Genomic DNA, 25,592 nt, shown 5'->3' on the forward strand with positions numbered 1-25,592 from the left:
GCTTTCTACAGTTTCCAATCACTCAATTTTCACAAAAAGTGTATGCAACAATAGAGCGATAGATATTTGGAAATTAAACTAAGCTCTGAGTACAGATTACCATTGAGCTGATGCCCCAATCCCGTGATAAGTAAAGTCTGGTTGTGTGCTTGCTGCTTTCTAGGTTTCAGTGGGTGAAGATACTTGGTGTCCTTCAGGACCCATAGACTATTTACATATGCGTAACAGTGGTTCCTGATGAGGCAGAAGCTTGGATATTAACCTCTTATCCTTGATGATGAGTTTGTTTACCATGATTTGGTCTAACCAGGAAACAGCCCTAGTGTGTGTGTGTGTGTGTGTTAGGAGAAATTGTGAGGGGGGAAGAAGGGGCGTTTGGTTTTACTTATATATTTTTAAGTTTAGACCGTTCATTGATTAAGGTATCCACGAGTTATATTTTCAGCCAGGTTGTCATGGGTTTCTAAAAGTGCAGTGAGAAAATGTTTCTTTTCGACAAAGTTGTTTCAGAATGCTGAAGCAGAAGTGTATGTACTTGAATCTTGGAATTTCGTACCCTGGTTGTGCGGGATTGCCCTAAAATTAGAAGGCAAGATGGAGAAGATACTACTCTCAGGTTTTCACTTTCATTATCCTCCAGTGTCCATAGTGGTTGTACATGTCATGCCATTATTTGGTCAGATTTAGAAGTCTGACTTGAGACTCTCGAGCTACAGAAGTGAAGGTCTTTACATTATTTTACTTCTGATGTATGAATTTGGGATATTGATTTACCTAATAGCTATATCTACTATACAGAGGCATACAGCATATTGGACAGGTGTGATTACGGAGGGCAACGTACGCCGGGAACCTTACGAATGGACCTTACCATGGTCACAGGTCTACTATAAGATAATTGCATCGGGAAGAATATTCCCTGTATCATGTAAATTGGAACTGCTATCGGCGGTCGAGAAAATCTTTTAATAATACACAGTTCCATCAGTGCAGGTACTATCTGAAGGCTGACGTGAACATTTGCCAAAAAATTACAATCCAGCCCTGAAGACACCCCAAGAGGGATGAAACGCGTTGGCGGCAAGCAATCCTGTAATGTTTTAAAGAATTTTGAATAATAAAGAATGAAATAACCTTCAATCAAGTTTCTGAAGTTGCTTATCTTTGGGAAGCCATCCACTGTTGCAATGTGCTGACCTTTGAAATTTACTGTACTACAATATTGATATATATCATATACGTATGTACTCTGGTGCGTGGTCATTTTTTGTTTTAAAGTCTTTAAATTACCTGGAGTGAAGGGGATTGTGAACCATAATTATTGGGTATGGGAGACTTCGGATTGGAAGGGTGGAATTTGGTTGTGGTAGTAGGTTGGAAGATTGTCCAGCAAGCAGTTTACCACTCCGGGTTGGAGGACAGTAAAACAGTGCTGAATGTGGGGGGATGGTATAAAACCTTAAATGACCAAAGATCTGAAGATGATGGACGAACAACTGTATCTAATTTATTAGTGTTCTTTAATTGCTGTTCTTATTAAAACTTCTTGGTACCTCAAATCAGATTATTAAAGTGAGGTTGTAAATTGAATGAAGAGTCCCTGTTAAAATAATTTGGTGAAAACAAAAGTTTTTTTATTTTCCTTTTATGTACTTCCCAGATCCCCTTCCATGCACAGGTGCATGTCATCAACATGGTTGCTCCTCTGTACCTACATGTTGGAAAGTTCATTTGCATTTATTTTAATTGACCAATTACAGAAATCTGCTCTACCCTATGCTGCTGCTAATGTTCAATCCATTTACAGCCCCAAAGAAATCTCACCACCGAAACCTGTGAAGAAGGAGCAGAGAATGCGACACCTTCTTGCAGACCTTCCGCTGCCCCCAGAGCTTCCAGGGGGTGATCCGTCACCTCCTGATTCACCAGAGCGAAAGACACCAACCCCGCCGCCACAGCCTACCCGAAAGAGGCCGAAGTAAGTGGATCTAGACTTGTATGTCCTTACTGAACAGCCTCTGTTGAAGCAGTGCTAGAAATTATTCTATATACTGAATAAACGTATAACTGGATTTTTCTGACGATTGGAAAGCTGAATGTTGACGTTTATTCCCAAGCCCTCAACAGCTGCTGTTAAACCATTACGATTTCATGTGAACAAAAGACTTCACCTGTACGAATGCAGGTTAGGTTTCAAGAGTAAGAATGGTATGTCGGAGATAAGCTCTGATCTGTCTTCCGCGTAATTGTGATGCCTTTATTATAGAGTTCAAAGAAAGTGTAGTAAGTCAACATTGGGATTTTGGTTTTTCGAAGTGTGTTCTTAAATTGACTGATACATTTCTGTATGGCTAAATGTACATGATTATTTTGTTCTTGAAAGTACCTTCTTGGAGTACCTCCATCACAGTAATGTTAATGTCCATTGATGTTTACTTAATCTGTTTCTAGTACATTAACGGTAGAAGTCTTTTCCTTTCTCTTGTTTCTTTTGTAAAACAGTACCTCATTCCAAGTCATGCTGCACTCCAGCACAGCATCACCTTCTCACCTGTTGCTCCACTGCAAAAAAGCAGTTCCATGATTTTTGCCACTGTATTCCTTTCTTTGTCCTTGCATGATTTATTCCATCTCTGTTTGCCAACAGGCTAGTCACAGATTGCATATTCCCAACCCTGAACACATTTTTAGAGGTTTCTGAATCACTTCACAGGATGAAATCCGGTTCCCTAGACACTTAGCGAAATCTTTATGTGCATAGCAAACCAGCCAAATTTTAAATTGCCTGTACAGCTCTATGCAATTGTTAACCATTGGTCTCAGCAAGTTTAACTCACACTTTCGCTTTCAACCTCACCATTTCTCCTCTGATGTTTTCACATTTGGAGCTCTGATGTCTCTCACTTGCTGAGCATAGATATTTCTCAAGGTAATGTTGGCTTTTCTCAATTCTGTGATGAAGATGACTACCATTCTGCATTGAAGGAGTGCGATTCATTGCTCCCTGTTCTGGAATTGCTTCCAGATCAGGTACCTACCTTTTCCCATTGCCGCTCTCATTCACTACTTAACTGCCCCTTACTGTACCCTGTCCTTTTTATACTCCTTTTAAGTGTGCAGCACGAACAACATTGTAACCTGGTCCTGAAGATGACCGTAACTTACTACACGTTGAAACGCCGTTGACCTCTCAGCTCAACTCTCTGGCTCACAAAATTGTAAATTTATTACAATTTGTTCTCTGAAAAAACCCACCCTTGAACCAAAAAGTATCTTGAAAATATTGGTTATTGTCTGCCCTGCGCCGTCCTTCGCTGTCACTTGCGCCGTTCTTTGTTTCACGAGCATTTATGTGCACACGTTTTTTTCAGGTTACACTTACATCCAATGTATACAATGCTGATACTGTTCCTTTGTCCATACATTTCTTAAATACATAATGCTCTTTGTATCTCTCACAAACCCTTGAAGTTTTTCATTTTTGCAACAAAATGTGCATGTTTTATTAACGGTCCGCCAAATATTACCTGTTGAAACGTTGTTTTTGTTCCATACTCCCACTTGATGAGCATAGTTATTTCTCAACTCTGTGAAGATAACTTCCAGTCTGCATTGTAGGAGCTTCATTGAAGTCCTAAACCTGTAGTAATTCTCCACTGCCTGCTTGGACCCAGGAACACCTTTTTAACATATATGAACACTGGCGAAATTATCATTGGAGAATGTATATCATTTAATTTCGCGTGGATTCTCAGTACAGTCCATCAGAGATGTCATTTTCTTTCAGAATGCTGGTGGAAATTGTTGGTTGCGGAGTAGCTTTTGAATGTACATCATTTGTCCTGAAAAAAAGGAAATATAAAAAACCACAAGGAACAAATGCAGCCTGATAAAGGAGCCTGGTCCTTTAAGAACCTGGGAAGCACTCTGACTCACAATGCCTTGTAATGGCAGTTTTTTTCCAGCTTCTTCAGGCAGGATCTTTGAACACTTCAGCTGTTTCTTCACACCTTTGGAGCAATTTTTTTATTATCTACGATGTTTTTTTAAACCATTTTTACTAGACTTTTTAACATCTCTTCAGTTGAGTAAAACCAAATTAACATTGATTGGACACTTTTTTCCTAGTCGGAATGCCTCCTCTTTTTCTGCCCTCCGTATGGAAGAAGGAATGCAAGTTCAGATGCACACAAAGTATGTGTGATTTGCCTCTGACCATCCCATTAGGCTAAAGGATGTTGCGTTTGCAATAAAATGTCAAAAGGACGCTTAAGGACAGGGAGGGCACCAGATTCAGAGGTTTGATACAAGACTTGAGAGTAAAGGAAGAGAAAAAGATTAGAAAGAGCTTCATCTCGTCCTGAGAACTCCAATTCTGGTAAAGACTCCTACAGAGAGAAAGCTGCAGATACAAGACCTCCTCCTAGACTTCGTCATTGGTGTCCCTCTCGACCACACCCATCATCAAGACAACCACCATCACGAGCTTCAGCCCCAATATGCTCTTCCTCGACAGAAAGGACCATATCGAGACAGCGTTCGCCTTCTGAAGTGGCGTCAAGACGGTCACTGCCATCAATGTTGAAGACCACAACAGCACAGACTCTGCCACCATCACACACTCGGTTGTCATAGAAATGACACTATACAATGTTGAAGACATCAAACGCAGCAGTAAACGCTATTACTGAAGAAAAGGTGTGTACGAATTTAGTCCCACCTATTTCAGCGTTGAGGATTTCTCGTGTCAGTTTTTTCTCATCTCCAGGGTGATCTGGCTCTCCTTGTACCTTTTTCACAGCTTCTCCAGCATCTGCTACCCCGGTGACTCAAACACAACTTCACCCACTGAGGCCTATAATACCTCCTGATGACCCTTTGGAGACACCATTACAGCCCCTAGTTCTATCCCCAACCAGAAGGGCCTATAAATCTATCTCTAAGTTGCCCTATTAGAAAGTTAAAACCTCAATTACATGTTCGTCAAAACCACCCAAAACACCCTCTAACAGAATTGTTATGTCTTATTCACGATCATATACTGATTCAACATGTTCCTCTTATTCACCAACTTCGCCACCTCAGTCATCATCCATGCTCGTGAGAAAGTACCCTCTTTCTTGCATGGTATGCCCCCACTTTTTGCTGAATTGCTGATGTTCCTGACTGAGTGTGCCGTGGGCTTATGCCAGTCAGGTACCCAGGGCCAGTCTTCCTTCCCTAAAACTGCATTGACGCCTAAACCCACTTGGCATCTCTGGCCACAGGTCAGCCCCTGGTAAATGGTACCCAGGGCACTGTGACCAGAGAAGGCCCCTAAGGGAGAAGTTCTAACCTGATCACGAAAGAGGAATTTGGATTTTTGAAAAAAGAGTTTCCAGTTATTCCTATGTTTTACTTACTTCCAAAGATACACAAACAGATTGAAAATCCACCAGGGCGTCCTATAATTTCTGCAATAAATAGTTCTACTGAAAACATGTCATCCTATATAGACTACTTTTTGCAGGGTTATGTAAAAACTTTGAATTCCTATGTGCAGGACTCTTCAGACTTTATGAGGAAACTCAAAGATGTATCATGGCAATCAGGGTGCATATTAATGACGTTAGATGTTTAATCTTTATACACATCTATTCGACATCATGATGGTATAGCAGCGGTGAAATATTTTCTTAACAGACGTCCGATTAATTTTTCTGCACATAATAATATGCTTATCTCCATGATTACAATATGTTAAGAACAAAATTATTTCTTATTCAACAATCAAGTCTACCAACAGGTACGAGGAGTTGCGATGGGGGCCTGTTTCTCCCCCAGCCTAGCGTGCTTGCACATGGGTTGGTGGGAGGAACAGGTCCTCTGGGGTAAACATCGCATCACGATGGAAAAAGATGTCCCCTTATACCTTCGCTACATTGATGACCTATTTTTAATTAGGCAAGGGTCTCAAATGGAGGCAGAGTTGTTTGTTAATCAATTGAACAGGAATGATTTGAATCTAGAATTCACTTCAAATATAAACACATCTTCTGTATATTTCCTGGATTTGGAGGTATATATTAAGTCTGATAGAATAGCAACTAGATTATACAGAAAGCCGACTGCTGGCAATACTGTTCTTCATGCGGCAAGCCAACAACCCCCCCCCATCTAATACGCAGCATCCCTTTTGGGGAGATGTTGCGCATTAGAAGAATTTGTAGCACAGATGACGAGTGTCTGAAAGCTCAGAAGGCTAGTAAATCTCGCTTCCTGGCTAGGGGTTATTCTCTGAAGACAGTGGAAAAGGCCATGACTCGCTCCAACAACATGACGAGAGCACAGGCACTAGTTCCTAGAACTAAAACAGATGTTTCCTGCACAGGGAATAAATCAGTCATCCAGAGTCATAGTCACCTACAACAAACAACACAAGGAAATTCGTAAAATTTTCAGCCGCAATTGGAACCTAGTAACTGGGGATCCGGTTATTGGGGAACTAGTTGGCAGAAAACCCGAATTTTCCTTTAGAAAATCTATTTCAATGGCCGACAGACTAGTTAAAAATCATCTAGATCAACTGGGGGGGACGCGTGTTAGACCTGTCTGGCTTTTTGGCGAAGTCCCTCCTAATTATTATTTATTTTGTCCCCTCTTTGCCCCTCAAACCCTTATTAATTTTTGTGTCTACTGACTTTTTATAGGTGTTGGCCAGGGGGATAGGTGTTCCCTCTCCCCCTCATAGTTTTTTACCTCAGGTCCAGAGGCCTGTTCTGACAGGAAAGTTGGCACCACCTAAAATGGTGGCCACCAACTGCCCCAACTGTCACCAACAGAACTTGGCCATAGCCTAACATAGGGCATTCCAGAACCTTCTGGTCCATTCTGGACCACTGAAGGGCAGCCTATATAAGGCGGAATGCGGGGCAGCCATTTTGTCTACCTGTGGAAGTCAGCTGGAGGACAGGTGGTAGCTGAGGGTGGGAAGAGGTTAGACTTAGGGAAACTGCCTATTGGTCCAACCCACTACTCCCCTTTTGGTTACTTGTCCTGGCCCCGCTGTGGGAAGTTACTGGAAACCCTGGGCGCCTAGCTAGCCCCTTGTCTAAAATTATACAGGGACAGCTTCAGGAGAAGGAGACTGCAGCGCTGCGGTGTGCAGTCCTCTGCCCAGCATAGGGAGTCCAGAGACTGGTAAATTGTCCTAGACTGACCCCTACTTTGTAAACCCCTGGAGCGTTATCTCTCACCTGCTGTGGTGGAGCGCCACTGAGGAGAGTAGCAGAAGCCAGGAAGAAACGGGCTGTCCTGCCTTTCAACCCCCCAAATCTGGTGCAGGGCAAGTGGCGCCGTTCTGGTGCGGAAATCGTGTGCCCCGAGGTGAGGAGTGGAGCCGGGGAAGTCTTCGGCAGCGTTTACAGTGGACCGGGAGGAGAGAGCAGCATCGGAAATACAGCGCGGCCTCCAGCGGTGAGACGCTGATCCTTCGCGCATGCTCTGTGGCGCCGCCGGGCTCCGTGAGGAGGAGCCGGATCAGGGAAGGCGGGAGCAACTGCTGAGGAGCGCATTGCGCATGTCCCCGTGATCAGCGCGTCCCCGGCCAGGGAGTGTGAGGCTTCGTTTTCCCCCTTCGCTCAGGCGCCTCAGGAAGGAGCTGGCGCGAGCGGAAAGGGGGCCTTACCGAGTGCGCTTCACTGTTCCTCTGCCCCAGCGTCAAGGAGACGAGTGCGCTTCACTATTCCCCCGCCCCAGCATTAAACAGGCAGCTGGCTCGGCAGGAGGGAGTGGAGTGAGGCCGGTGGGACCTCGAAGGAGCCTGAAATTGACAGTAAGGAGGTCATCTGGAGGGGGAAGGTGGCGCTAGAGCCTGCAATCATCTGGTGATCCATTAATGGTTGTTGCTCCTCTCAGCTACTGTAATTCATAAAGTGGTGGGAAGCCTGAGGAAACCCTCTTTGACTGTGAGCTAGAAAGAGGAAGTTATTGGTACAGCATATTAGCCATATCCAGTGACTCTGGAGACTAGTTAACTGCACTATTAATGTTGAATTAATTTAATATCTCTGAAAGTGCCTTCAGTGGAGTATAGGAGGAGGGGGCCTGCTGAAGAGGGAAAGGTTACATGTCCTCTTAGTGAGTTAAGGTTCAACTGTGGCAGAGGGGATTATATCTACAAATCTGGAATCCTAGAGCCTTATCTAAAGTAAAGTGCTGGCATTATCTCTTTGAAGAGTCATAGGAAGCTATAATACAACAGGTTAAACAAGCACAGTGCTTAATGAGGTATACTGTTAATCCTGCTGAATGTGGATTTGATATAATTGAAAGTGTCATTATTGATTATCTGGCAAATGTAATGCACCTTAGAAATTCTATTGATAAATTGTTTAGTAGCTTCAAAAGTAATTATTGATTCTAAGGTACAGGTTCTCCAAATGCAAAAGTGTGATAAGAATTCGGAAATACAGTGACTGCTAGTAATTTAAAAAGTGATAATCTGCTAGTAATTTAAAAAGTGTAATTGCTGACCCTGAAAGTGATCTAAACTGCTTTGAACTATTTATATGTGAGCTACTGATATTTGACAACACAGAGCATATTATTTTTATATAAAGCAGTACGTATTTTCATATAATTTTGGTGTAGTGTTTTCTTTTTGAGTGCTATTGCGTGAAATTACTTTTGGGTGGTCTGCAACCTGTACACTGTGCCTCTGAATGTTAGTCTTGCCCTAGGCCAGGCTACCTAATTCCAACAACCATCATCTAAGACCTTTATGGCACTAAGCAAAGGTTTCAAAAAATGTTCGGTCTGCAAGGCTTGTAAATATGGTTGTAGTAGGAAACACTACATGACTCCTTTCAAAACTGAACCTCAGCTAATCACCAAACAGCTTACCTGCAAAGCAGAGTTCGCTGTCTATGTGCTGCAGTGCCCCTGTGAGCTGCGATATGTGGGTAGTACCCGCCTACCGGCTCACAGGCGGATATTGCAGCACATAAAAGCAATCAATACGAAGGATCAATCTTATCCCGTAGCTCGCCATTTTGAGAGCACCCACGACAGTGACCCTAGACATCTGACATACTATGTCATAGATAATGTCTTGCCCCTGAAAAGGGGTGGAAATAGAGATGCACTTCTTAGGGTCCTGGAGACGCGCTATATTTTAGAACTAGATAGTCGCACTCCAGGAGGGCTCAACGCCAGCGAGGATCTGTATACCTGTTTATGATAACATTCTTATGAGCAGAAATTGTAAATCACCAATGTATGATACTCATGGGTTCATTGGGAGTTAATAATGAATTGTCTACATTAAGTATGATAAATCATTCTCTATTGATACAGGCCCCATAGTACATTATTATTTTTGGGTGAATTCTTTTCTTGGTATACATTTCAACTTTAGGATTCATTAGCTTTAGTAGGGGCTCTTACTATAGTTTCTGTGTATTGAATTTTTTCTTGGGATTATCATGAATGTTTTTAATTATTTGAATTTTGCACTGAAAACAGCACTTTCACTTTATTCAATTATTTGCACTATGTTATGATTGCTGCTCTTTACCATTGCATTGGATTTAAGTGTTACAAAAATTCCCACATTTACAAATTGTGAGTTAGCACTAGGCACTTTATCATAACCCCACTGGATGTATATGTATTTGTTTTTGAGCTTTTTCCAATGGAAACCATTTGAGATTTTTTCTATTAACTTCCATGAAAAGTTTTTAGTAAATACAATACATATATTTATTGTAAATATGTATATATGTCATACTTTGCACAATTTGTTATCTTTGAGCAAATGTAAATACTCACTATGAGTTTAATTGTGTTTTTTTTAATGTATAGACATTGGTTATTTATTCATAGTCTCTCATTTGTTTCATGTGAAAAAGCCAAATGAATTATTAGTAGGAGGCGGTAATGTTAAAGTCCGCCCTCTGTGTCGATTATTTAAATCCACTGCAGGTAATGTGACCTTACCATGTGATCAAGACTGTAGGAACAGTCGGAACAGTCGAAACAGTCGAAACGCGTAATGGCAGACAGGCTCAGCAACATACTTTAATAAAGCACCCTGTTTAGCACTGAAGTTGGGTTCAGCTCTTCGTTCTTTTTACCGATTGACTACGATAATTGGTGGCGCAGGCTTGTGCCGGGACGAACTCTGTCTCATATATATGTATATATGTATATATGTATATATGTATATGTATATGTATGTATATGTATATGTGTGTGTGTGTGTATATATATATATATATATATATATATATATATATTACCTACTGGCGATAGCCAGTAGGTATATATAGTTAGAATTTTCAAAAGTTCCATAGAGAAAAAATCCTATGCCTAATAACTTTGGCGTTTGTGGACGGAATTGGCTGAAATTTTCAGGAAAATAGCACATTTTGTTTCTGAGCAGCTCCTGGAAATTTGGGGGGGGTTCGTCAAGGGGGGGCCGAGAAAAAAGGGGGGTCCCAAAACGCGTTTTTCCCATGTTAATTTCCATAGGGTGGTTGGCCTCACTTTTAGCCCGAACGGCTGAATGGATTTCCACGAAACTTGGCAAAATTGTAGGGACTGTTAGCCCGATGTGCCTTTGCTAGGTCTCAATATATGTGCTTCAGTGGATTTTGAGAAATTAACGTTTAAAACAAGATGTATATATCTGTAACAGCGCTCCGGGTAGCGCTCCGGTTCGCGAACTTTTCGCGTATCGGAACTTTGCGAAGCGAAGCTGATTGGCTCTCCGGTGTCTGTCAACATTCTAAACAGTCCGAAGCGGCCGCCATCTTGTCTCTCGGTAGGATCGAGAGACAAGAGGAGGCCAAAACAAAGGGGGAAATGAAGGAAAGGGGGCAAGGTAGCCCCCCTTCTGACCCCCTAGGATTGATGAGGGGGATATTATAGAGCCACGCGGGGCCCAAAAAAAAAAAATCCGATTTTTTTCGCCGTAGAGACGCGTCTTGGTACGCGAACCGGGCAGCTAACCGGGAAGCTAACCGGCAGTGTAACGGGAGTCTGAGGAGTAGCTGATTGGCTGTCAACATTGTAAACAGTCCGGAGCGGCCGCCATCTTGTCTCTCGGTAGGATCGAGAGACAAGAGGAGACCAAAACAAAGGGGGAAATGAAGGAAAGAGGGCAAGGTAGACCCCTTCTGACCCCATAGGAATGATGAGGGGGATATTATAAAGCCACGCGGGGCCAAAAAAAAAAAAAATCCGATTTTTTTCGCCGTAGAGACGCGTCTTGGTACGCTAACCGGGCAGCTAACCGGGCAGCTAACCGGCAGTGTAACGGGAGTCTGAGGAGTAGCTGATTGGCTGTCAACATTGTAAACAGTCCGGAGCGGCCGCCATCTTGTCTCTCGGTAGGATCGAGAGACAAGAGGTGGAAAAAAAAAAGGTGTAAATGAATGAAAGGGGTAAGGCAGACCCCTCCTGAACCCCTAGGATTGATGAGGGGGCTATTAAAGTTCCCAGCGGGGCAAAAGAAAAAAAAAATTGCGATTTTTCGCGGTAAAGGTGCTTCCTGGTACGTTAACCGGGCAGCTAACCGGCAGCGTAACGGGAGTCCGACATATTGTGTTTTTTTGAACGTTTGTGATATGTGCACGTGTGGATTTTGTCTAATTCAGGTTAAAAAAATATATATATATCTTTAAGCGTGTTCTGGCGCGCTTATGTTTTGGGTTTGGTTTGCGCTGCAGAGACGATACGTCACGGTTATGCGATGCATCATGAGGCGTCTCACGGGCTACGTGATACGTCACTTAATAAAGAATATATTTTACAGCTATAGATATTAGCTTTTAAAAAACCAATGAAATTCACAGAAAAAACCATAGGTTATAGACCATATATAGTTAGGAATTTGCATTTACAAAACCTTGAAAATTCACTGAAAAAACCATAGGTTATAGACCATATATAGTTAGGGATTAGCATTTAAAAAACCTTATTTTATTTGCACAAAACCATTAATTCCATATATAGTTAGTTGCACTAACTATATATTGCGGACCCGCAATCCACTGCTAATGATGTCACATATTATATCATTCATGACATGGTCAGTGACATCACTGATGACATCACTGATGACATCACTGATGACATCACTGATGACATCACTGATGACATCACTGATGACATCACTGATGACATCACTGATGACATCACTAATGACATCACTAATGACATCACTAATGACATCACTAATGACATCACTAATGACATCACTGATGACATCACTGACATCTCATTTGACATTACTGATTACTCACAGACTGTCACACATCCATGGAGTTACTCACACACCTAGTCAGTCATGCAAAGAATCAATCACATCTCCATTTCCTCAACTATACAGTTATACACACCTTACTTATTCAAACATATAGTAACACATATTTACTCTCTTATACAATCCTTGATACAAGTTCACAATGATTCATACAGCCACTCACACATTCACTGGCTCTTATGTTCAGTTATTTATATATGTCAACTCTCACATGGAGTGTGTTTTACATATGTACTTACTTTGACATGTAGCACTGAGATATCCATTCACTCACCAATATACTCATGCACACAGTCAACTGTCCATACAGCTGTTTCTACATGCACTTTTGAACCCATACACCTAGGGAATCAACTGCTCACACATCTATGCACAGAGTTATACACCTCCCAGCCACCCACACACATACTCAGTCTCCCATACAAATACTTGGGCAACCATTCAATAACCCATATAGTTACTGATATAGCTACTGATTTAAACATGCAGCAGTTTACAGAACAACATAAATAATGATTGCCAAATTAAGACACTTTAATCACTAACCCATACACTCAGTGAGACACATTTAATCATTCTCTCATACAGTCAGTCATGCACCTACTAAATCCTTCATCCAGACACTTATACATCCACTCATTCTTCAATATGTAAGACATATTTTAACTTTACAGAAACATACAGTCACTGGGTGATGTCATCAGTGATGTCATCAGTGATGTCATCAGTGATGTCATTTGAGATGTCATCAGTGATATCAGTGATGTCACTGACCATGTCATGAATGATGTAATATGTGACATCATTAGCAGTGGTTTGCGGGTCCGCGATATATAGTTAGTGCAACTAACTATATATGGAATTTCAATGGTTTTGTGCAAATAAAATAAGGTTTTTTAAATGCTAATCCCTAACTATATATGGTCTATAACCTATGGTTTTTGCAGTGAATGTATGTGTGTGTGTGTGTGTGTGTGTGTGTGTGTGTCACAGTGTGTGTGTCAGTGTCACAGTGTGTGTGTGTGTGTGTGTCACAGTGTGTGTGTGTGTGTGTCACAGTTTAGCCCCAAAAAGGAAGGAAACCACAAGATCGGCATGGGTTTGATCCATTTCTTTATGGAAACAGCAGCCAGCAGGAAATGCAGACAAAGTTTCACCATCAATTACATCGCCAGACCGGTTTCGGGATTACGATCCCTTTATCAATGGCATCCATTTGTGGTGGTGATGTGCCGTGCACGTGGTCTTATCATTGTGCACTACAAGTTCCAGGAGGCCGCTTTCGCGACCACGCCCACTGAGGCAGAACTGTTAAGACCACGTGCACGGCACATCATCACCACAAATGGATGCCATTGATAAAGGGATCGTAATCCCGAAACCGGTCTGGCGATGTAATTGATGGTGAAACTTTGTCTGCATTTCCTGCTGGCTGCTGTTTCCATAAAGAAATGGATCAAACCCATGCCGATCTTGTGGTTTCCTTCCTTTTTGGGGCTAAACTGTGTTTGGAATATATATATGTGTATATGTATGTATATATATATATCTCCAACAACGAAAATTCCAATGTTGTACGCTCTCAGGAATCAAACACAGTCCAAGAGTGAAAGTAGAACCAAGGTTCTACTTTCTAATTCCTTGCTAATTCCTTTCTATATCAAGTTTCTAACCTTTTTTTTTTTATTTTTTTTTTTTTACAATTTGCTGTTTTGTGTAAGTATTCAATTTTGAGTTTTTTTAATATCTTTTTTCTTTTGCGCTCTGGGTGCGCTCTCCGGTAAGCTCTCCGGTAAGCTCTCCGGTAAGCTTTCCGGTAAGCTTTCCGGTAAGCTCACCGGTAAGCTCACCGGAAAGCGCACCCAGAGCGTTACTTTCGTTCGTGAAAAAAAAATGAATGAAAAGTTAATAATAATGCAAAACATTTCGTACCATACAAATAAAATCAGTTTTTTTTATAAGGAAAATGATTATGCATTTCCGTAAAAGTATGATGACGTCACTTCGGCGCGCAACATAAGCGCCCTCGGAAGCGCCTACGTTCGCGCCGGCTATACGCCCCCGGAAGCGCCTACGTTTGCGCCACGTATGCGCCCCGCACGCGCCTACGTTCGCGCCGTGTGTGCGCACACGGAAGCGCTCCGGAGCGCGTAGCGTAAGCGCGTCGGGTCATGTGACCTTAAAATAACATTTTCATTGGTTGCTAACAGTTTTTTTTTTTTACAAAGAATGAAATCCCCACCCATTTCCTTCACTTCTTCTTTCACTTTTGTGACTGCAAGACCTGCCTTTTTGCTCCTGGATATTTCTTGGTTTTACAATGGCTGCCAGACAATCCAGCAGTGAGGATGAACCAGAATTCATCAATGAAGAGCCTCCTCAACGAAAAGTTAAGGAACATTTCATTTGGAATTTTTTTTAAATCCCACCTGCCCAAAAAAAGGTGAACGCTCCAAAAGTGGAGTGCAGGATCTGCAAAGAAGAGCTGTCACGGGGTAACCCTTTAAAAAAGTACTCTTTTGGGAACTTCACAATGATCCGGCATGTGGAGAGGAAGCACCCCCAAAATTTTGCCCGGGAAAGTGTCAGGGCTCTGGCACAAGAGGTTCCCAGTGATGGGGCCACTACATCAACTGGAGGAGCAACTTCTTCTGGGGCGGGGGGGATCACAAGAGCTGGTTCCGAACATTCAACCTGCTTTTAACCATGGTGCCCTCAGATGCAGATACTGCAATCAACTGCTTACCTTTGGAGAACAGTGTACAGCTCATGGTTCGAGCATTGGAGAACCATCACTGCCCTTCCCACCCCTACATTTTTTTTTGTTTTTTTGCTCCTGTTGAGCAGTTTCCATTCCCTGTTTTTGTTCCTGTTTAGAAAAAAGAAGAAAACCAAAAGTTATTTTCAGAACTACCTCCAATTCTCATCAAAGAGCTATATTCTTAAAAAAATGAAAAAGAGTAAGTGAAATAGAGTGCATTGATAATGGAAAGGAGAATGAGTAAGAAAGAACAGAAAGGTATTAGAGGAAAAAGGAAGTGAAGTAGGAGGACTGAAAGAAGGTGAGTGTTAGGAAAGAAAGTTATGAGAAGAAGAGTGAATATGGGGAATGTTGATATTCAATGAAAATGTTGAAAAGGAACAGGGGTGTAGAAGGATAAGAAAAGATGCAATGCTGGAGTTGAAGGCAGAAGGCCTCATTTATGAAGCCATGCGTCACTTTAACGCCACCAAAGCATCACTTTTTGTGACACAACAGTCCAATAAAAAATGCACCTTATTTATTCATATTTACAAAGTGGCGTTTCTAGGTAAATACGTCACTTTGTAAACCCCATGTGCCACATTATTCCTACATCAGGTGTAATGTATGCAAAAGGTATGTATTGACGCAAGAAAGGGTCGTAGAGGTGACACAGTGAATAAACTGGAGGCCTCATTTCTGAAAAGTGACGCATCGCTACATGAAAACAGCGATGCGTCACTTTTCTGGGCGCACTCCTTATGACATTCCAGATGTGTCATATTTAATTTATGACTAATCAATTCGCAAGGACTTACAGATACGTCAGTATTTCTGACGTATCTGTAAACACAAAATTGACGCATTACTGGAGTGCGTCACAAAAGTGACGCAACTCCAGTAATGCGTCCTTTCACATGGGGAAAGCACCATGTGAAAGGTCTTGCGTCAGTCTTACACCTGCTGTGAGGCAGGCGCAAGATTTTGACGCAACAGCATCCTAAAAGTGACGCAGTGAAATCTCATAGATTTCACTGCGTCGCTATTACGAAGCTTTTTGCGGGGGAACGCCCCCTCTGCATACATTATACCTGACGCAGGTATAATGTGGCGCACGGTTTTAAAAAGTGACCCATCTACCTAGATGCGTCACTTTTTAAATATAGCGCAACGAGGCACATTTTTTTACACCACTGGTGCGATGCGTCACTTTTCTGTGCGCACTCCTCACGACATTCCAGATGTGTCATATTTAATGTATGACGAATCATGTCGCAAGGACTTACAGATACGTCAGAAATCCTGACGTATCTGTAAACACAAAAGTGACGCATTGCTGGAGTGCGTCACAAAAGTGACGCAACTCCAGTAATGCGTCCTTTCACATGGGGAAAGCACCATGTGAAAGGTCTTCCGTCAGTCTTACACCTGCTGTGAGGCAGGCGCAAGATTTTGACGCAACAGCGTCCTAAAAGTGACGCAGTGAAATCTCATAGATTTCATTGCGTCGCTATTACGAAGCTTTTTGCAGGGGAACGCTCCCTCTGCATACATTATACCTGACGCAGGTATAATGTGGCGCACGGTTTTAAAAAGTCACAAAAGTGACGCAACTCCAGTAATGCGTCTTTTCACATGGGGAAAGCACCATGTGAAAGGTCTTCCGTCAGTCTTACACCTGCTACCTGGTACCAGCCAGAAGATCTCGCGAAAAAAGAGCTCGAACACGAGCTACTTCTCCTACCTCCTCTACCCGCTCTTCCATACAGGATTACTCCCCCACTTTGGTTGATAGCCCTGTCTCTAGGGTTTCCATGGTGGACGATATCAACACCTACCATGATGTCCTACAGAGGGGTGCACTGAAATGAGTCGGATGAAAGCAGAGCTCGACACCGTCAAGGCAGTCGGCCTAGAAAAACAGAAAGAGTTTAAACGCCGTTTCAAGACCAACAAAGGCAGAGGGGCTCAACAGAGGGTTCAAACCCCTCAATGGTCCTAAAACAAAACCCAGGGCTAGACCCAGTTTCGGGGTGGTAAAGCCAACTGAGGTAGAGGAGGTCACTAGCAGTCCTCTACCTCGACGAGAGGAGGAAAACAATGAGCACTGGCTTCCTCTAGCGCCGTTGTCCACTCCAGTGGGAGGAAGTGTTTCATAACATCTGGCAGAGTGGGGCAGCATCACCAACGATTGGTGGGTGCTGAATACACTGCGCAATGGATGTGTTCTTCGTTTCCGTGCGCCTCAACAGGACATTCCCCCAAAGAAATCTCATCCGCACCAACTCGATCTGCTCCGAAAAGAGGTGAAGGCTCTTCTCCAAAAACGAGCTATAGAAGAGGTGCCTCCCTCTCGAAGGGGAAAAGGAGTCTACTCCAGATACTTTTTTGTCCCCAAAAAGGATCAGAAAAACAAGTTCCGGCCCATCCTGGATCTTCGTGTTCTGAACAAGAACATAGTCAAGGAGAAGTTCCGCATGCTTGCTCCTCACCAAATATGTCCACATCTGCAAGTAGGAGATTGGATGTGTTCGATGGACTTGCAAGATGCCTACTTCCACATTCCAATTGCCATGCGACATTGGTGGGCAGCAAACACTGCCAGTACAGGGTCCTGCCTTTCGGGCTAAAGTCAGCGCAGAAAGAGTATTCACCAAATGCATGGCAGTGGTGGCAGCCTTCCTGCACAAAAAAGGACTTTTCGTCTATCCCTACCTAGACGACTTGCTCCTAAAAGGCCCATCTCCTCAACAGGTAGAGAATGACTTCCACCTTTGCCTGCTACAATTGCACAGACTCGGCCTGTCAGGATTGATCCCATTGCAGACCGCTCTTTGCAGGTGTCCTCCACTACCAAGTCTTCCTTTTGGTTTAAGCCCTCACCCCCTTCCACAAACTGGTCTCAGCGTGTTGCTAAATATCGCTTTGCACTGAGCAGGTATTTCCCTGTTGCCAGCGATAGCCTAGTCAGTTAGCGTTCTAGTGTTTACTTAGAACGCAGGCTCGGTGTACTTGGAGCGCGAGCGTTTTTCAAACGTCGCACTTCAACTGAAGAATTCCCGAGAGGCGAACGTATCATTCGCGCTCTTTTCATAGTTAGCTATTTTCAACATTTATAGTTGTAGTCTAGTCAGGGTTTGTATCCTAGTCCTGTACCCTTCTTACAGACTCATTTCCGAGGTTCCGGCGGCAGTTTTCGGCCGCGTCTATTTCCCTTTCCAAGCCAAGTTGCCTCACGGACTGTATCAGCGAGGCTTCCTTGCCGGTTCATTCCCTAGCTATTCATTCCTCATTCCAGTCTGACACGAGAATACCAGCACCACAGAACGTGGTCGGCTTAGAGCTGTATTCATCTGTCGTCCTGGCATCGGCGGCTCCTTGTGTTTCAGCAGGTTTGACAGCGGTACTCTTCACTCAGCAGCAGTTGCAGCAAAGAAGTTGGTGAGCTCGAACCAGTATCTATAGTTTGGAATATACTTTGTTCAGTTGCTCGGCCACAAATGTTAAATTGGAGTCTCAGGGGGATTCCTAGAATCTAATTCACTGCCAGCATTAGACTTTTGACTCAACTTACCTTTGGAACAAAACTTTTGGCAGTCACCTTCATTGTGCATTGAAGTGAGCTACAAGACATCTTTTCTCCAAGCAGAGGCTACAAGTAGATAATAATATATATATATATTCTTGTGTACCACCTATTCAGCATTCTATGTACCTTTGTCAGCTCAGCTCCAAAGACTATTCTACACCGCAGTTACTTTTGAGACCTACTAGAGAGCAGCTAAAGCTCACACATTCACAGGTAAATGGGAGAAGGTCTTAGAGAGATTTAGTAGAGGAGTTTAGCATATTGAAGGCCAGAACTTAGTAATGCTATGTTTTGCAGAAAGAATCTTCACTAAATCCTAGAGCGGGAGAAGATGTCTGTGTGAGCAGTCTCTCTGTTTGTCTTATCCACTTCCCCTTTCCCTGACGTCACTGTAGCAAGAGAAATCCGGCACAGTGGTGATAGGGAATTGGGAGCTAGCCTCACCTTCGGTTTGGTACCCCCGCGGAGCTCAGGAAACTTCAGGTACTTTCTGACACGGCCTCCACGTCAACATGGAGAAGTCAGTACAACTATACACCCAATCCATACACTACCTGGGCTCCGTTCTGGATACAAAATTAGGAAAAGCGGATCCTTCGGAGGAGAAACTATTTTCTATGCAGCAGAAGTGCAGAGTTATACTACAGTCCCAGAATCCAACTGCGAGGCAAGTAGCATCTCTGCTGGGTTCCATGGCGTCCTGCATCTTCCTGATTCCTCACGCTAGGCTGAGGATGCGACCTTTGCAGCAGGCTCTGGAGGATGAATGGGATCAGTCGACAGGGCTCTGGGAAGACTGGATCTATCTTTCCCAGGTGGCGAAGACCTCCATCAAATGGTGGACTCACCCTCGCAACCTTCTGGTGGGAGTGCCTTTTCATTAACCTCTCCCGACACAGTCTATAGTCACAGACTCGTCTCTCCAAGGCTGGGGAGCACACATGGGGTGTCTGCAGATTCAAGGAAGGTGGTCAGCAAAAGAACAGACCTACCATATCAACATGCTGGAGCTTTGAGCAGTCCATCTGGCTCTGAAGTCCTTCCTTCCTGCACTCAAATCACACTCAGTTCTGATCCAAACGGACAACACAACGACCATGTTCTACCTGAACAAGCAGGGCGGAACTCTGTTGCGTCCTCTCTCTCTGGAGGCACAAGCCATATGGCACTGGCTGCTCGCTCGGAACCTCACAGTAGTAGCGGTGCATCTCCCAGGAGAGCTAAATATCAAGGCAGACGCACTCGGCAGGCACTTCGAAGATCAGCCAGACTGGGTGCTGCACGACGAGGTGGTGGCAGACCTCTTCCATCGCTGGGGTCGTCCAGAAATAGATCTGTCCGCGGACGATAAACTCAAAATGCCACGCCTTCGCGTCCAGATTCCAACGTCCAGGGACAGGGGGAATGCCCTTTTGATGGACTGGTCAGGGACATTTGCATAGGCATTTCCTCCTCTGCCCCCGATTCCGAAGGTGGTGTCCAAACTCATCAGATCCAGCATGACCATGATCCTGGTAGCCCCAGACTGGCCTCGGCAGTGGTGGTACCCAGACCTTCTACAGCTGTTGGTGCTTCCACCCAGTACACTGCCCTGCAGCCCGGACCTGCTGACCAAGATGGGGGAGAGGATTCTTCATCCTAACCATCCCTCACTGCACTTAACAGCATGGCTCCTGAGGTCCTACAATACGAACATTTAAATTTGCTACCTGATTGTATGCACATTTTAAAGGAAGCGAAACGACCCTTCACAAGAACGTCTTATGCGTTTGAGTGGAAGAGGTTTTTTCTTTGGTGCAGAGAACGTCACTTTGATCCCTCATCAGCACCTCTCGGCCATTACGGCTTATAGGAAGTCTCCTACTCAGCCCTCCTTCTTCCAGATGGAGGTGGTCAAGGACTTCTTACAGGGGTTGAAGAAAGTGTACCCCCCTGTTAGAAACCCTTCTCCTCCGTGGGAATTAAACCAAGTGTTGTTTAGGATGATGGGCCCCCCCTTTGAACCCATCCACAGAGCTTCCTTGCAACACCTATCGTGGAAGGCCGCTTTTCTAGTTGCAATTACATCAGCGCTCAGAGTAAGTGAAATACAAGCGCTGTGTACAAAAGAACCCTGCACTATTTTCCATCACAACAGAGTAGTCTTAAGGGCACATCCATCATTTTACCCTAAGGTTGTCTCTGATTTTCAGAAATCAGTCTATTTCTCTTCATTCTTTTTTTCCAAACCCTACGACCCCGGCTGAGCGGTCACTGCACTCTTTAGATCTCAAGAGTCCTTAACTTTTATTTGGAAAAGACCAAGAGAGTAGGAACACGGACCAATTGTTTATCAACTATGGTCCACTGAGAACGGGCTTTCCAGCTGCCAAGAGATCCATCTCCAGATGGATCGTCTCCTGTATTAAATTGGCTTATCAGCTTGCAGGCACGCCCTTACTTTTGTCACCTAAAGCACACTCTACTAGGGGGAAAGCGGCCACAGTAGCTTTCCTGCATGATGTCCCTATGTCAGAGATTTGCAAGGCTGCAACCTGGAGTCAGAGATTTGCAAGGCTGCAACCTGCAGATCAGTTCATACCTTTACAAGGCATTACTGTCTAGAATCTGATTCCAGGGCTGATACTCAAGTAGGACAAGCCTCTTTGAGGAATCTATTTGGGTAGCCTGCGGCCTGTACAAGCTTAGTTGTTTCTAGGCTTAGTATTGTTATTACTGTATTGTTACTCCTTTGCCCTCAGGGAGATGAGGTGAGACTCGCTATTCTATTCTAATGCTTTTGACTATTGATGAGGATCCCCTGGAAGAGAAGGATTAGTTACTTACCTGTAATCCTAGTTCTCTTCCAGGGGTATCCTCATCAAAGTCATAAGCAACCCTCCCGCCTCCCCGGGCAAAGGATCTTTATTAACTTGGAGATATTGTTAACCTATTTGTTTTCATGGTTTTTCAGTCTCTGAAAAGAATAACTGACCCAACTGTCACCCCTGAGGCATGATGAGATACTGGGGGTCATGAGTGCCTTAAAGGCACGGTGTCAGTTTTTTGTAGCATGCAGCTACAGGTTAGCTTTTCAGTCTTTTTAGACTGTGTGTTTGCAATGCAGCCTGGGAGCTTTCAGGATATGATTAGAATTTCTACTGCTTTTTCAGCATTAAAACAGTTAAACAATCTTTGGTGTAGTTTTTCATGTTTCTAGGTTTAAAGTATTTTATTGAGGCAGGGTAAAGAAGGAAACAACAAGGACATGAAAAAGAAAAACCACAGGTGCCCCACAATCAATGTGTACGGTACATTAGATACATCAAAGCATTTCTGTCTCCTCAATGGGCACCATCCAGCATGGAAATACAGCTTGTGCGCCTGTGGTTAAAGACAAAAAAAAGAGGGGGGGGGGAAGGAAAAAGGGGGGAAAAGGGGTGGGGAAACAACCCTGCTCCATATCCTACCCAACCAACAATCCCCCCAACTACAGCACCCCAACCCACCCCCTGCACTGTGCCAATGACCATCTGCTCCCCCCTCGTAGCGACCCTCCGGTTGACTCCGCTACTAGACGCCGACTCCGACCAATCAAACAGGCGGATCCAGCGGCGGTGTCAGCCGTAACAGCCTGAGATACCTCGGGCAGGTGATCTCCCTGAACTCAGAACACAACAGGCTATGGAAAGGCGCCCACAGCTCCTCAAAAGCATCTACATCCCCCACTGCCACTAAGGACATTTTTTCCATGCCAAGAACATGCCACAATCTATGCAGCCAGCCGACAACTGTGGGGAGCGTGTTGGAGCGCCAGTGTATGAGAATATTTTGCACCGCTGACCCCAGAGCTATCGCAATCTGTCTACCCCTTTTAGACCTGAGGGGGTACATCAACCCATTCGGCAATCCCAATAGGACATAGGCAGAGAACCGTGGCAGCTCTATCTCGAAACATTTGTCAACCTCGCTAAGGACCTTCCAGTAAGAACCCAAAAGGGGACAATCCCACAAAATATGTGTAAGCGTGCCAGTTTGGCCACAGTTACGCCAGCACGTCCCTGGTATTGACCTATCCATCTCATGTAATTTCTCAGGAGTGCGATACCAATAGGTCGAAATCTTGGTGAAGGTCTCCGTGAGCCCCGTGTGATAGGCAGAGTGGCGTGAGCGGTAGGAGATGTGGTCCCATTCTGTATGACTCAACACTCGTCCGAGCTCCCGTTCCCAGCGCTCCAGACCCGGGTTGTGAATGTGAAAGGGGGGGGCTGCAGCATCTTGTACAAATCGGAGATAAGCTTAGCGTCCGACGTGCGAGTGACTAACCAGCGCTTGTACACCGTGATCTCCCGGTCTGCCCTTTCGCGCACTTGGGACTGTAGCGCCCAGTGGCGCGCCTGCATATACCGCATGCGCTCCGTCTCAGGAAGGCCATAATCCCGCCGCAAGTCCTGGAAGGGGATAACACCCTCTGGGCCATACAGGTGATACAAAGTGCAACAGCGGGCCGCCCGCCAGCAGTCGTAAGCGCCAGGCTCGGTTCCCGGACCAAAGTCCGGATTGCCAATTAGCGGCGTGAAGGGAGAGGGAAAGGTAGTGAGTTCATGCCTAGTGGCCACTGAGTCCCACACCTGAAGTGGGACACGCGTCACAAAAGAGGCGTAAAGGTTAGGGGGTCGATGAGCCCGTCTCAAGAATGGCACCTCCTGTAGCGTTCTGCCTGCTACCGCCTGGTCCTGAAACAGCCAGTGTTTGTCTGACTCCCACCGGCTCCACACCACCAGATAGCGAAGTTGGGCGGCCTGGAAATATTTCCGTAAATCTGGTATCCCTAGCCCTCCAGATTCAGGCGCCAGCGTAGCAATGGTCCTTTTAATCCGCGGTCTACAGCCCTGCCACACAAAACGCGCAATGGCCGACTGAGTCTCCGCGAGCCATCCCGCGGGGGGTTGCAGCGGCAGCGGCAGCGCCCTGAACAGGTACAGTACCTGAGGTAGAAGGGTCATCTTCACTGCGGCCACCCTACCCAGCAGCGACAACGTGCCCTTATCCCACCGAGCCAGTTCCTCTCTGATTTTCGTGCTCAAAGCCGCATAATTGGCCGTGACCATCGCTGGGAGGGAGGGTGCCAACAGGATCCCCAGATACGGAATCCGGTCCCCGGACCAGCTCAAAGGGAAAAGCCTCTGTAGTTCCGCCCTAGTGGCGCCGGTTAGCGAAATATCGAGGGCAGCAGATTTCCTGAGGTTCACCTTAAAGCCCGCCACCGCGGCGAAGAGGTCCAATTCCGCGATACAAGCCGGCAGCGACCTCCGTGGGTCATCGAGCGTCAAAATGACGTCGTCCGCGTAGAGGCTAATCGCGTGGCGAAATTCTCCCATCTTGACTCCGATAATATCGGGGTTCTGTCGAACCCTTTGAGCAAACGGCTCCATATAAAGAGCAAAGGGGACAGTGGGCATCCCTGTCGCGTTCCCCGTTCTATAGGAAAGGGTCGGGAGCTGCCTCCGTTCACTCGGACCGCCGCGGACGGAAACCGGTAGCAGTTGAAAATCAGGTGCCGGAACTTCTCGCCTACTCCGAACTTGCCCAGGACCTTCTCTAGGTAGGGCCAGTGCACTCTGTCAAAAGCCTTCTCCGCGTCGATGGAAATGAGCATTCTTTCCCCGGGGATCCTGGAGGCCTTCTCAAGAATATGAGTCACCCTCTTCGTGTTGTCCACCGTCTGCCTGCCAGGCACGAAGCCGGCTTGATCCGAGTCGACCATGCCCGGGAGATGAAGTGCCAAACGTGCCGCCAGTATGCTAGTGAACACTTTCAGGTCCGCGTTCAGTAGCGAGATAGGATGGTAGGATCCACAGGCAGTCCGGTCCTTGCCCGGTTTCGGGATCACGGAGACGGTGGCCTGGAGAAATTCGGGGGGAATGGCGCCCGGCTCAGAGAACGTGTTGAAAAGGCGTGTCAACAGAGGTGCCAGCTCCTGACAGAAGGTCTTATAAAAAAGAGGGATGAAGCCATCCGGGCCTGGGACCTTGCCCGGTTTAAGCCGGGAGATTGCCGTGACCACCTCCTCGATACGGATCCCCCGCTCCAGATACTGGGCCTGATCCGGCGTCAACGACGGGAGCGGCACCGACTCCAGATAGTCCGCCTCCGCCCGGGCGGAGGGGGCCTCGCCAGTGTAGAGGTCAGCGTAAAAACTACGGAAAACGTCCGCAATTTGCTCGTCTTCCGTAACTGAACCTCCGGCAGGGGTAACCAGCTCCTTCACCCGGTGCTGTTGGTGTTGCACCCTAAGCTTGTTGGCCAAGAGCCGTCCGCACCTGTCGCCACCGGTGTAATACTTGTGCTTCAGACGAAGCATTGCGTACTCAGCCCGGTCCATGTCAAGGGCAGACAAGAGTTTCCTGGCGGCTTTCAATTGTCTCCAGACCCTGGGGGCTCCCGTCCTAAGATGGACCTGCTCCAGCTCCCGCACCTGTCGGGTAAGCTCATCCCTCTTGAGCTGGCGATCCTTGTTCTCCGCCGAGGAGATAGCGATAAATTCGCCCCGGAGCACAGCCTTCAGGGCGGCCCATTGCGTCGCGCGGGAGGTGTCGTCATTATCGTTTACGCGCTGGAAGTCCGCTATGGCCGCGCGAATCTGTTGCACCGTCGACCGTCTGTGCAATAGGGTGTCCCGGAGTCGCCAGACCCCTCTTGGTCGAGCCACCGGGGGTAAATTGAAGGTACCCTCCACCGGCGCATGGTCGGAAAGAGAGAGGACCCCCATGTCGGCATTCGTGGCCAGAGCGAGCATCGTGCCAGTCACAAGTAGATGGTCCAGTCGCGCGTAGGACTTGTGTGCGTGTGAGAAATAGGAGTACGCGCGGGTCGCAGGGTGGAGGCAGCGCCACATGTCATGCAAATCCAGCTCCTCAAGTCGGGTGCGAACCGAGCCCAAAAGCTCTCCCAACTGGTGGCGCCGTTGCACA

The 25,592-nt window shown here is 45.6% G+C and overlaps 1 protein-coding gene across 1 annotated transcript in view; it reads left to right on the forward strand.

The window, feature by feature from the left end:
• CDK12 (cyclin dependent kinase 12) overlaps window positions 1-25,592 on the forward strand; it is a 378,297-nt gene that overhangs the window by 67,641 nt on the left and 285,064 nt on the right. The window contains exon 3 of the mRNA XM_086924346.1: window positions 1,808-1,978. Within this exon, the coding sequence (XP_086780472.1) occupies window positions 1,808-1,978 (171 nt within the window). The remainder of the gene's footprint in view (window positions 1-1,807; window positions 1,979-25,592) is intronic.

The sequence above is a fragment of the Lissotriton vulgaris genome, chromosome 5 (genome assembly GCF_964263255.1).
Source record: "Lissotriton vulgaris chromosome 5, aLisVul1.2, whole genome shotgun sequence".
NCBI lineage: Eukaryota > Metazoa > Chordata > Amphibia > Caudata > Salamandridae > Lissotriton > Lissotriton vulgaris.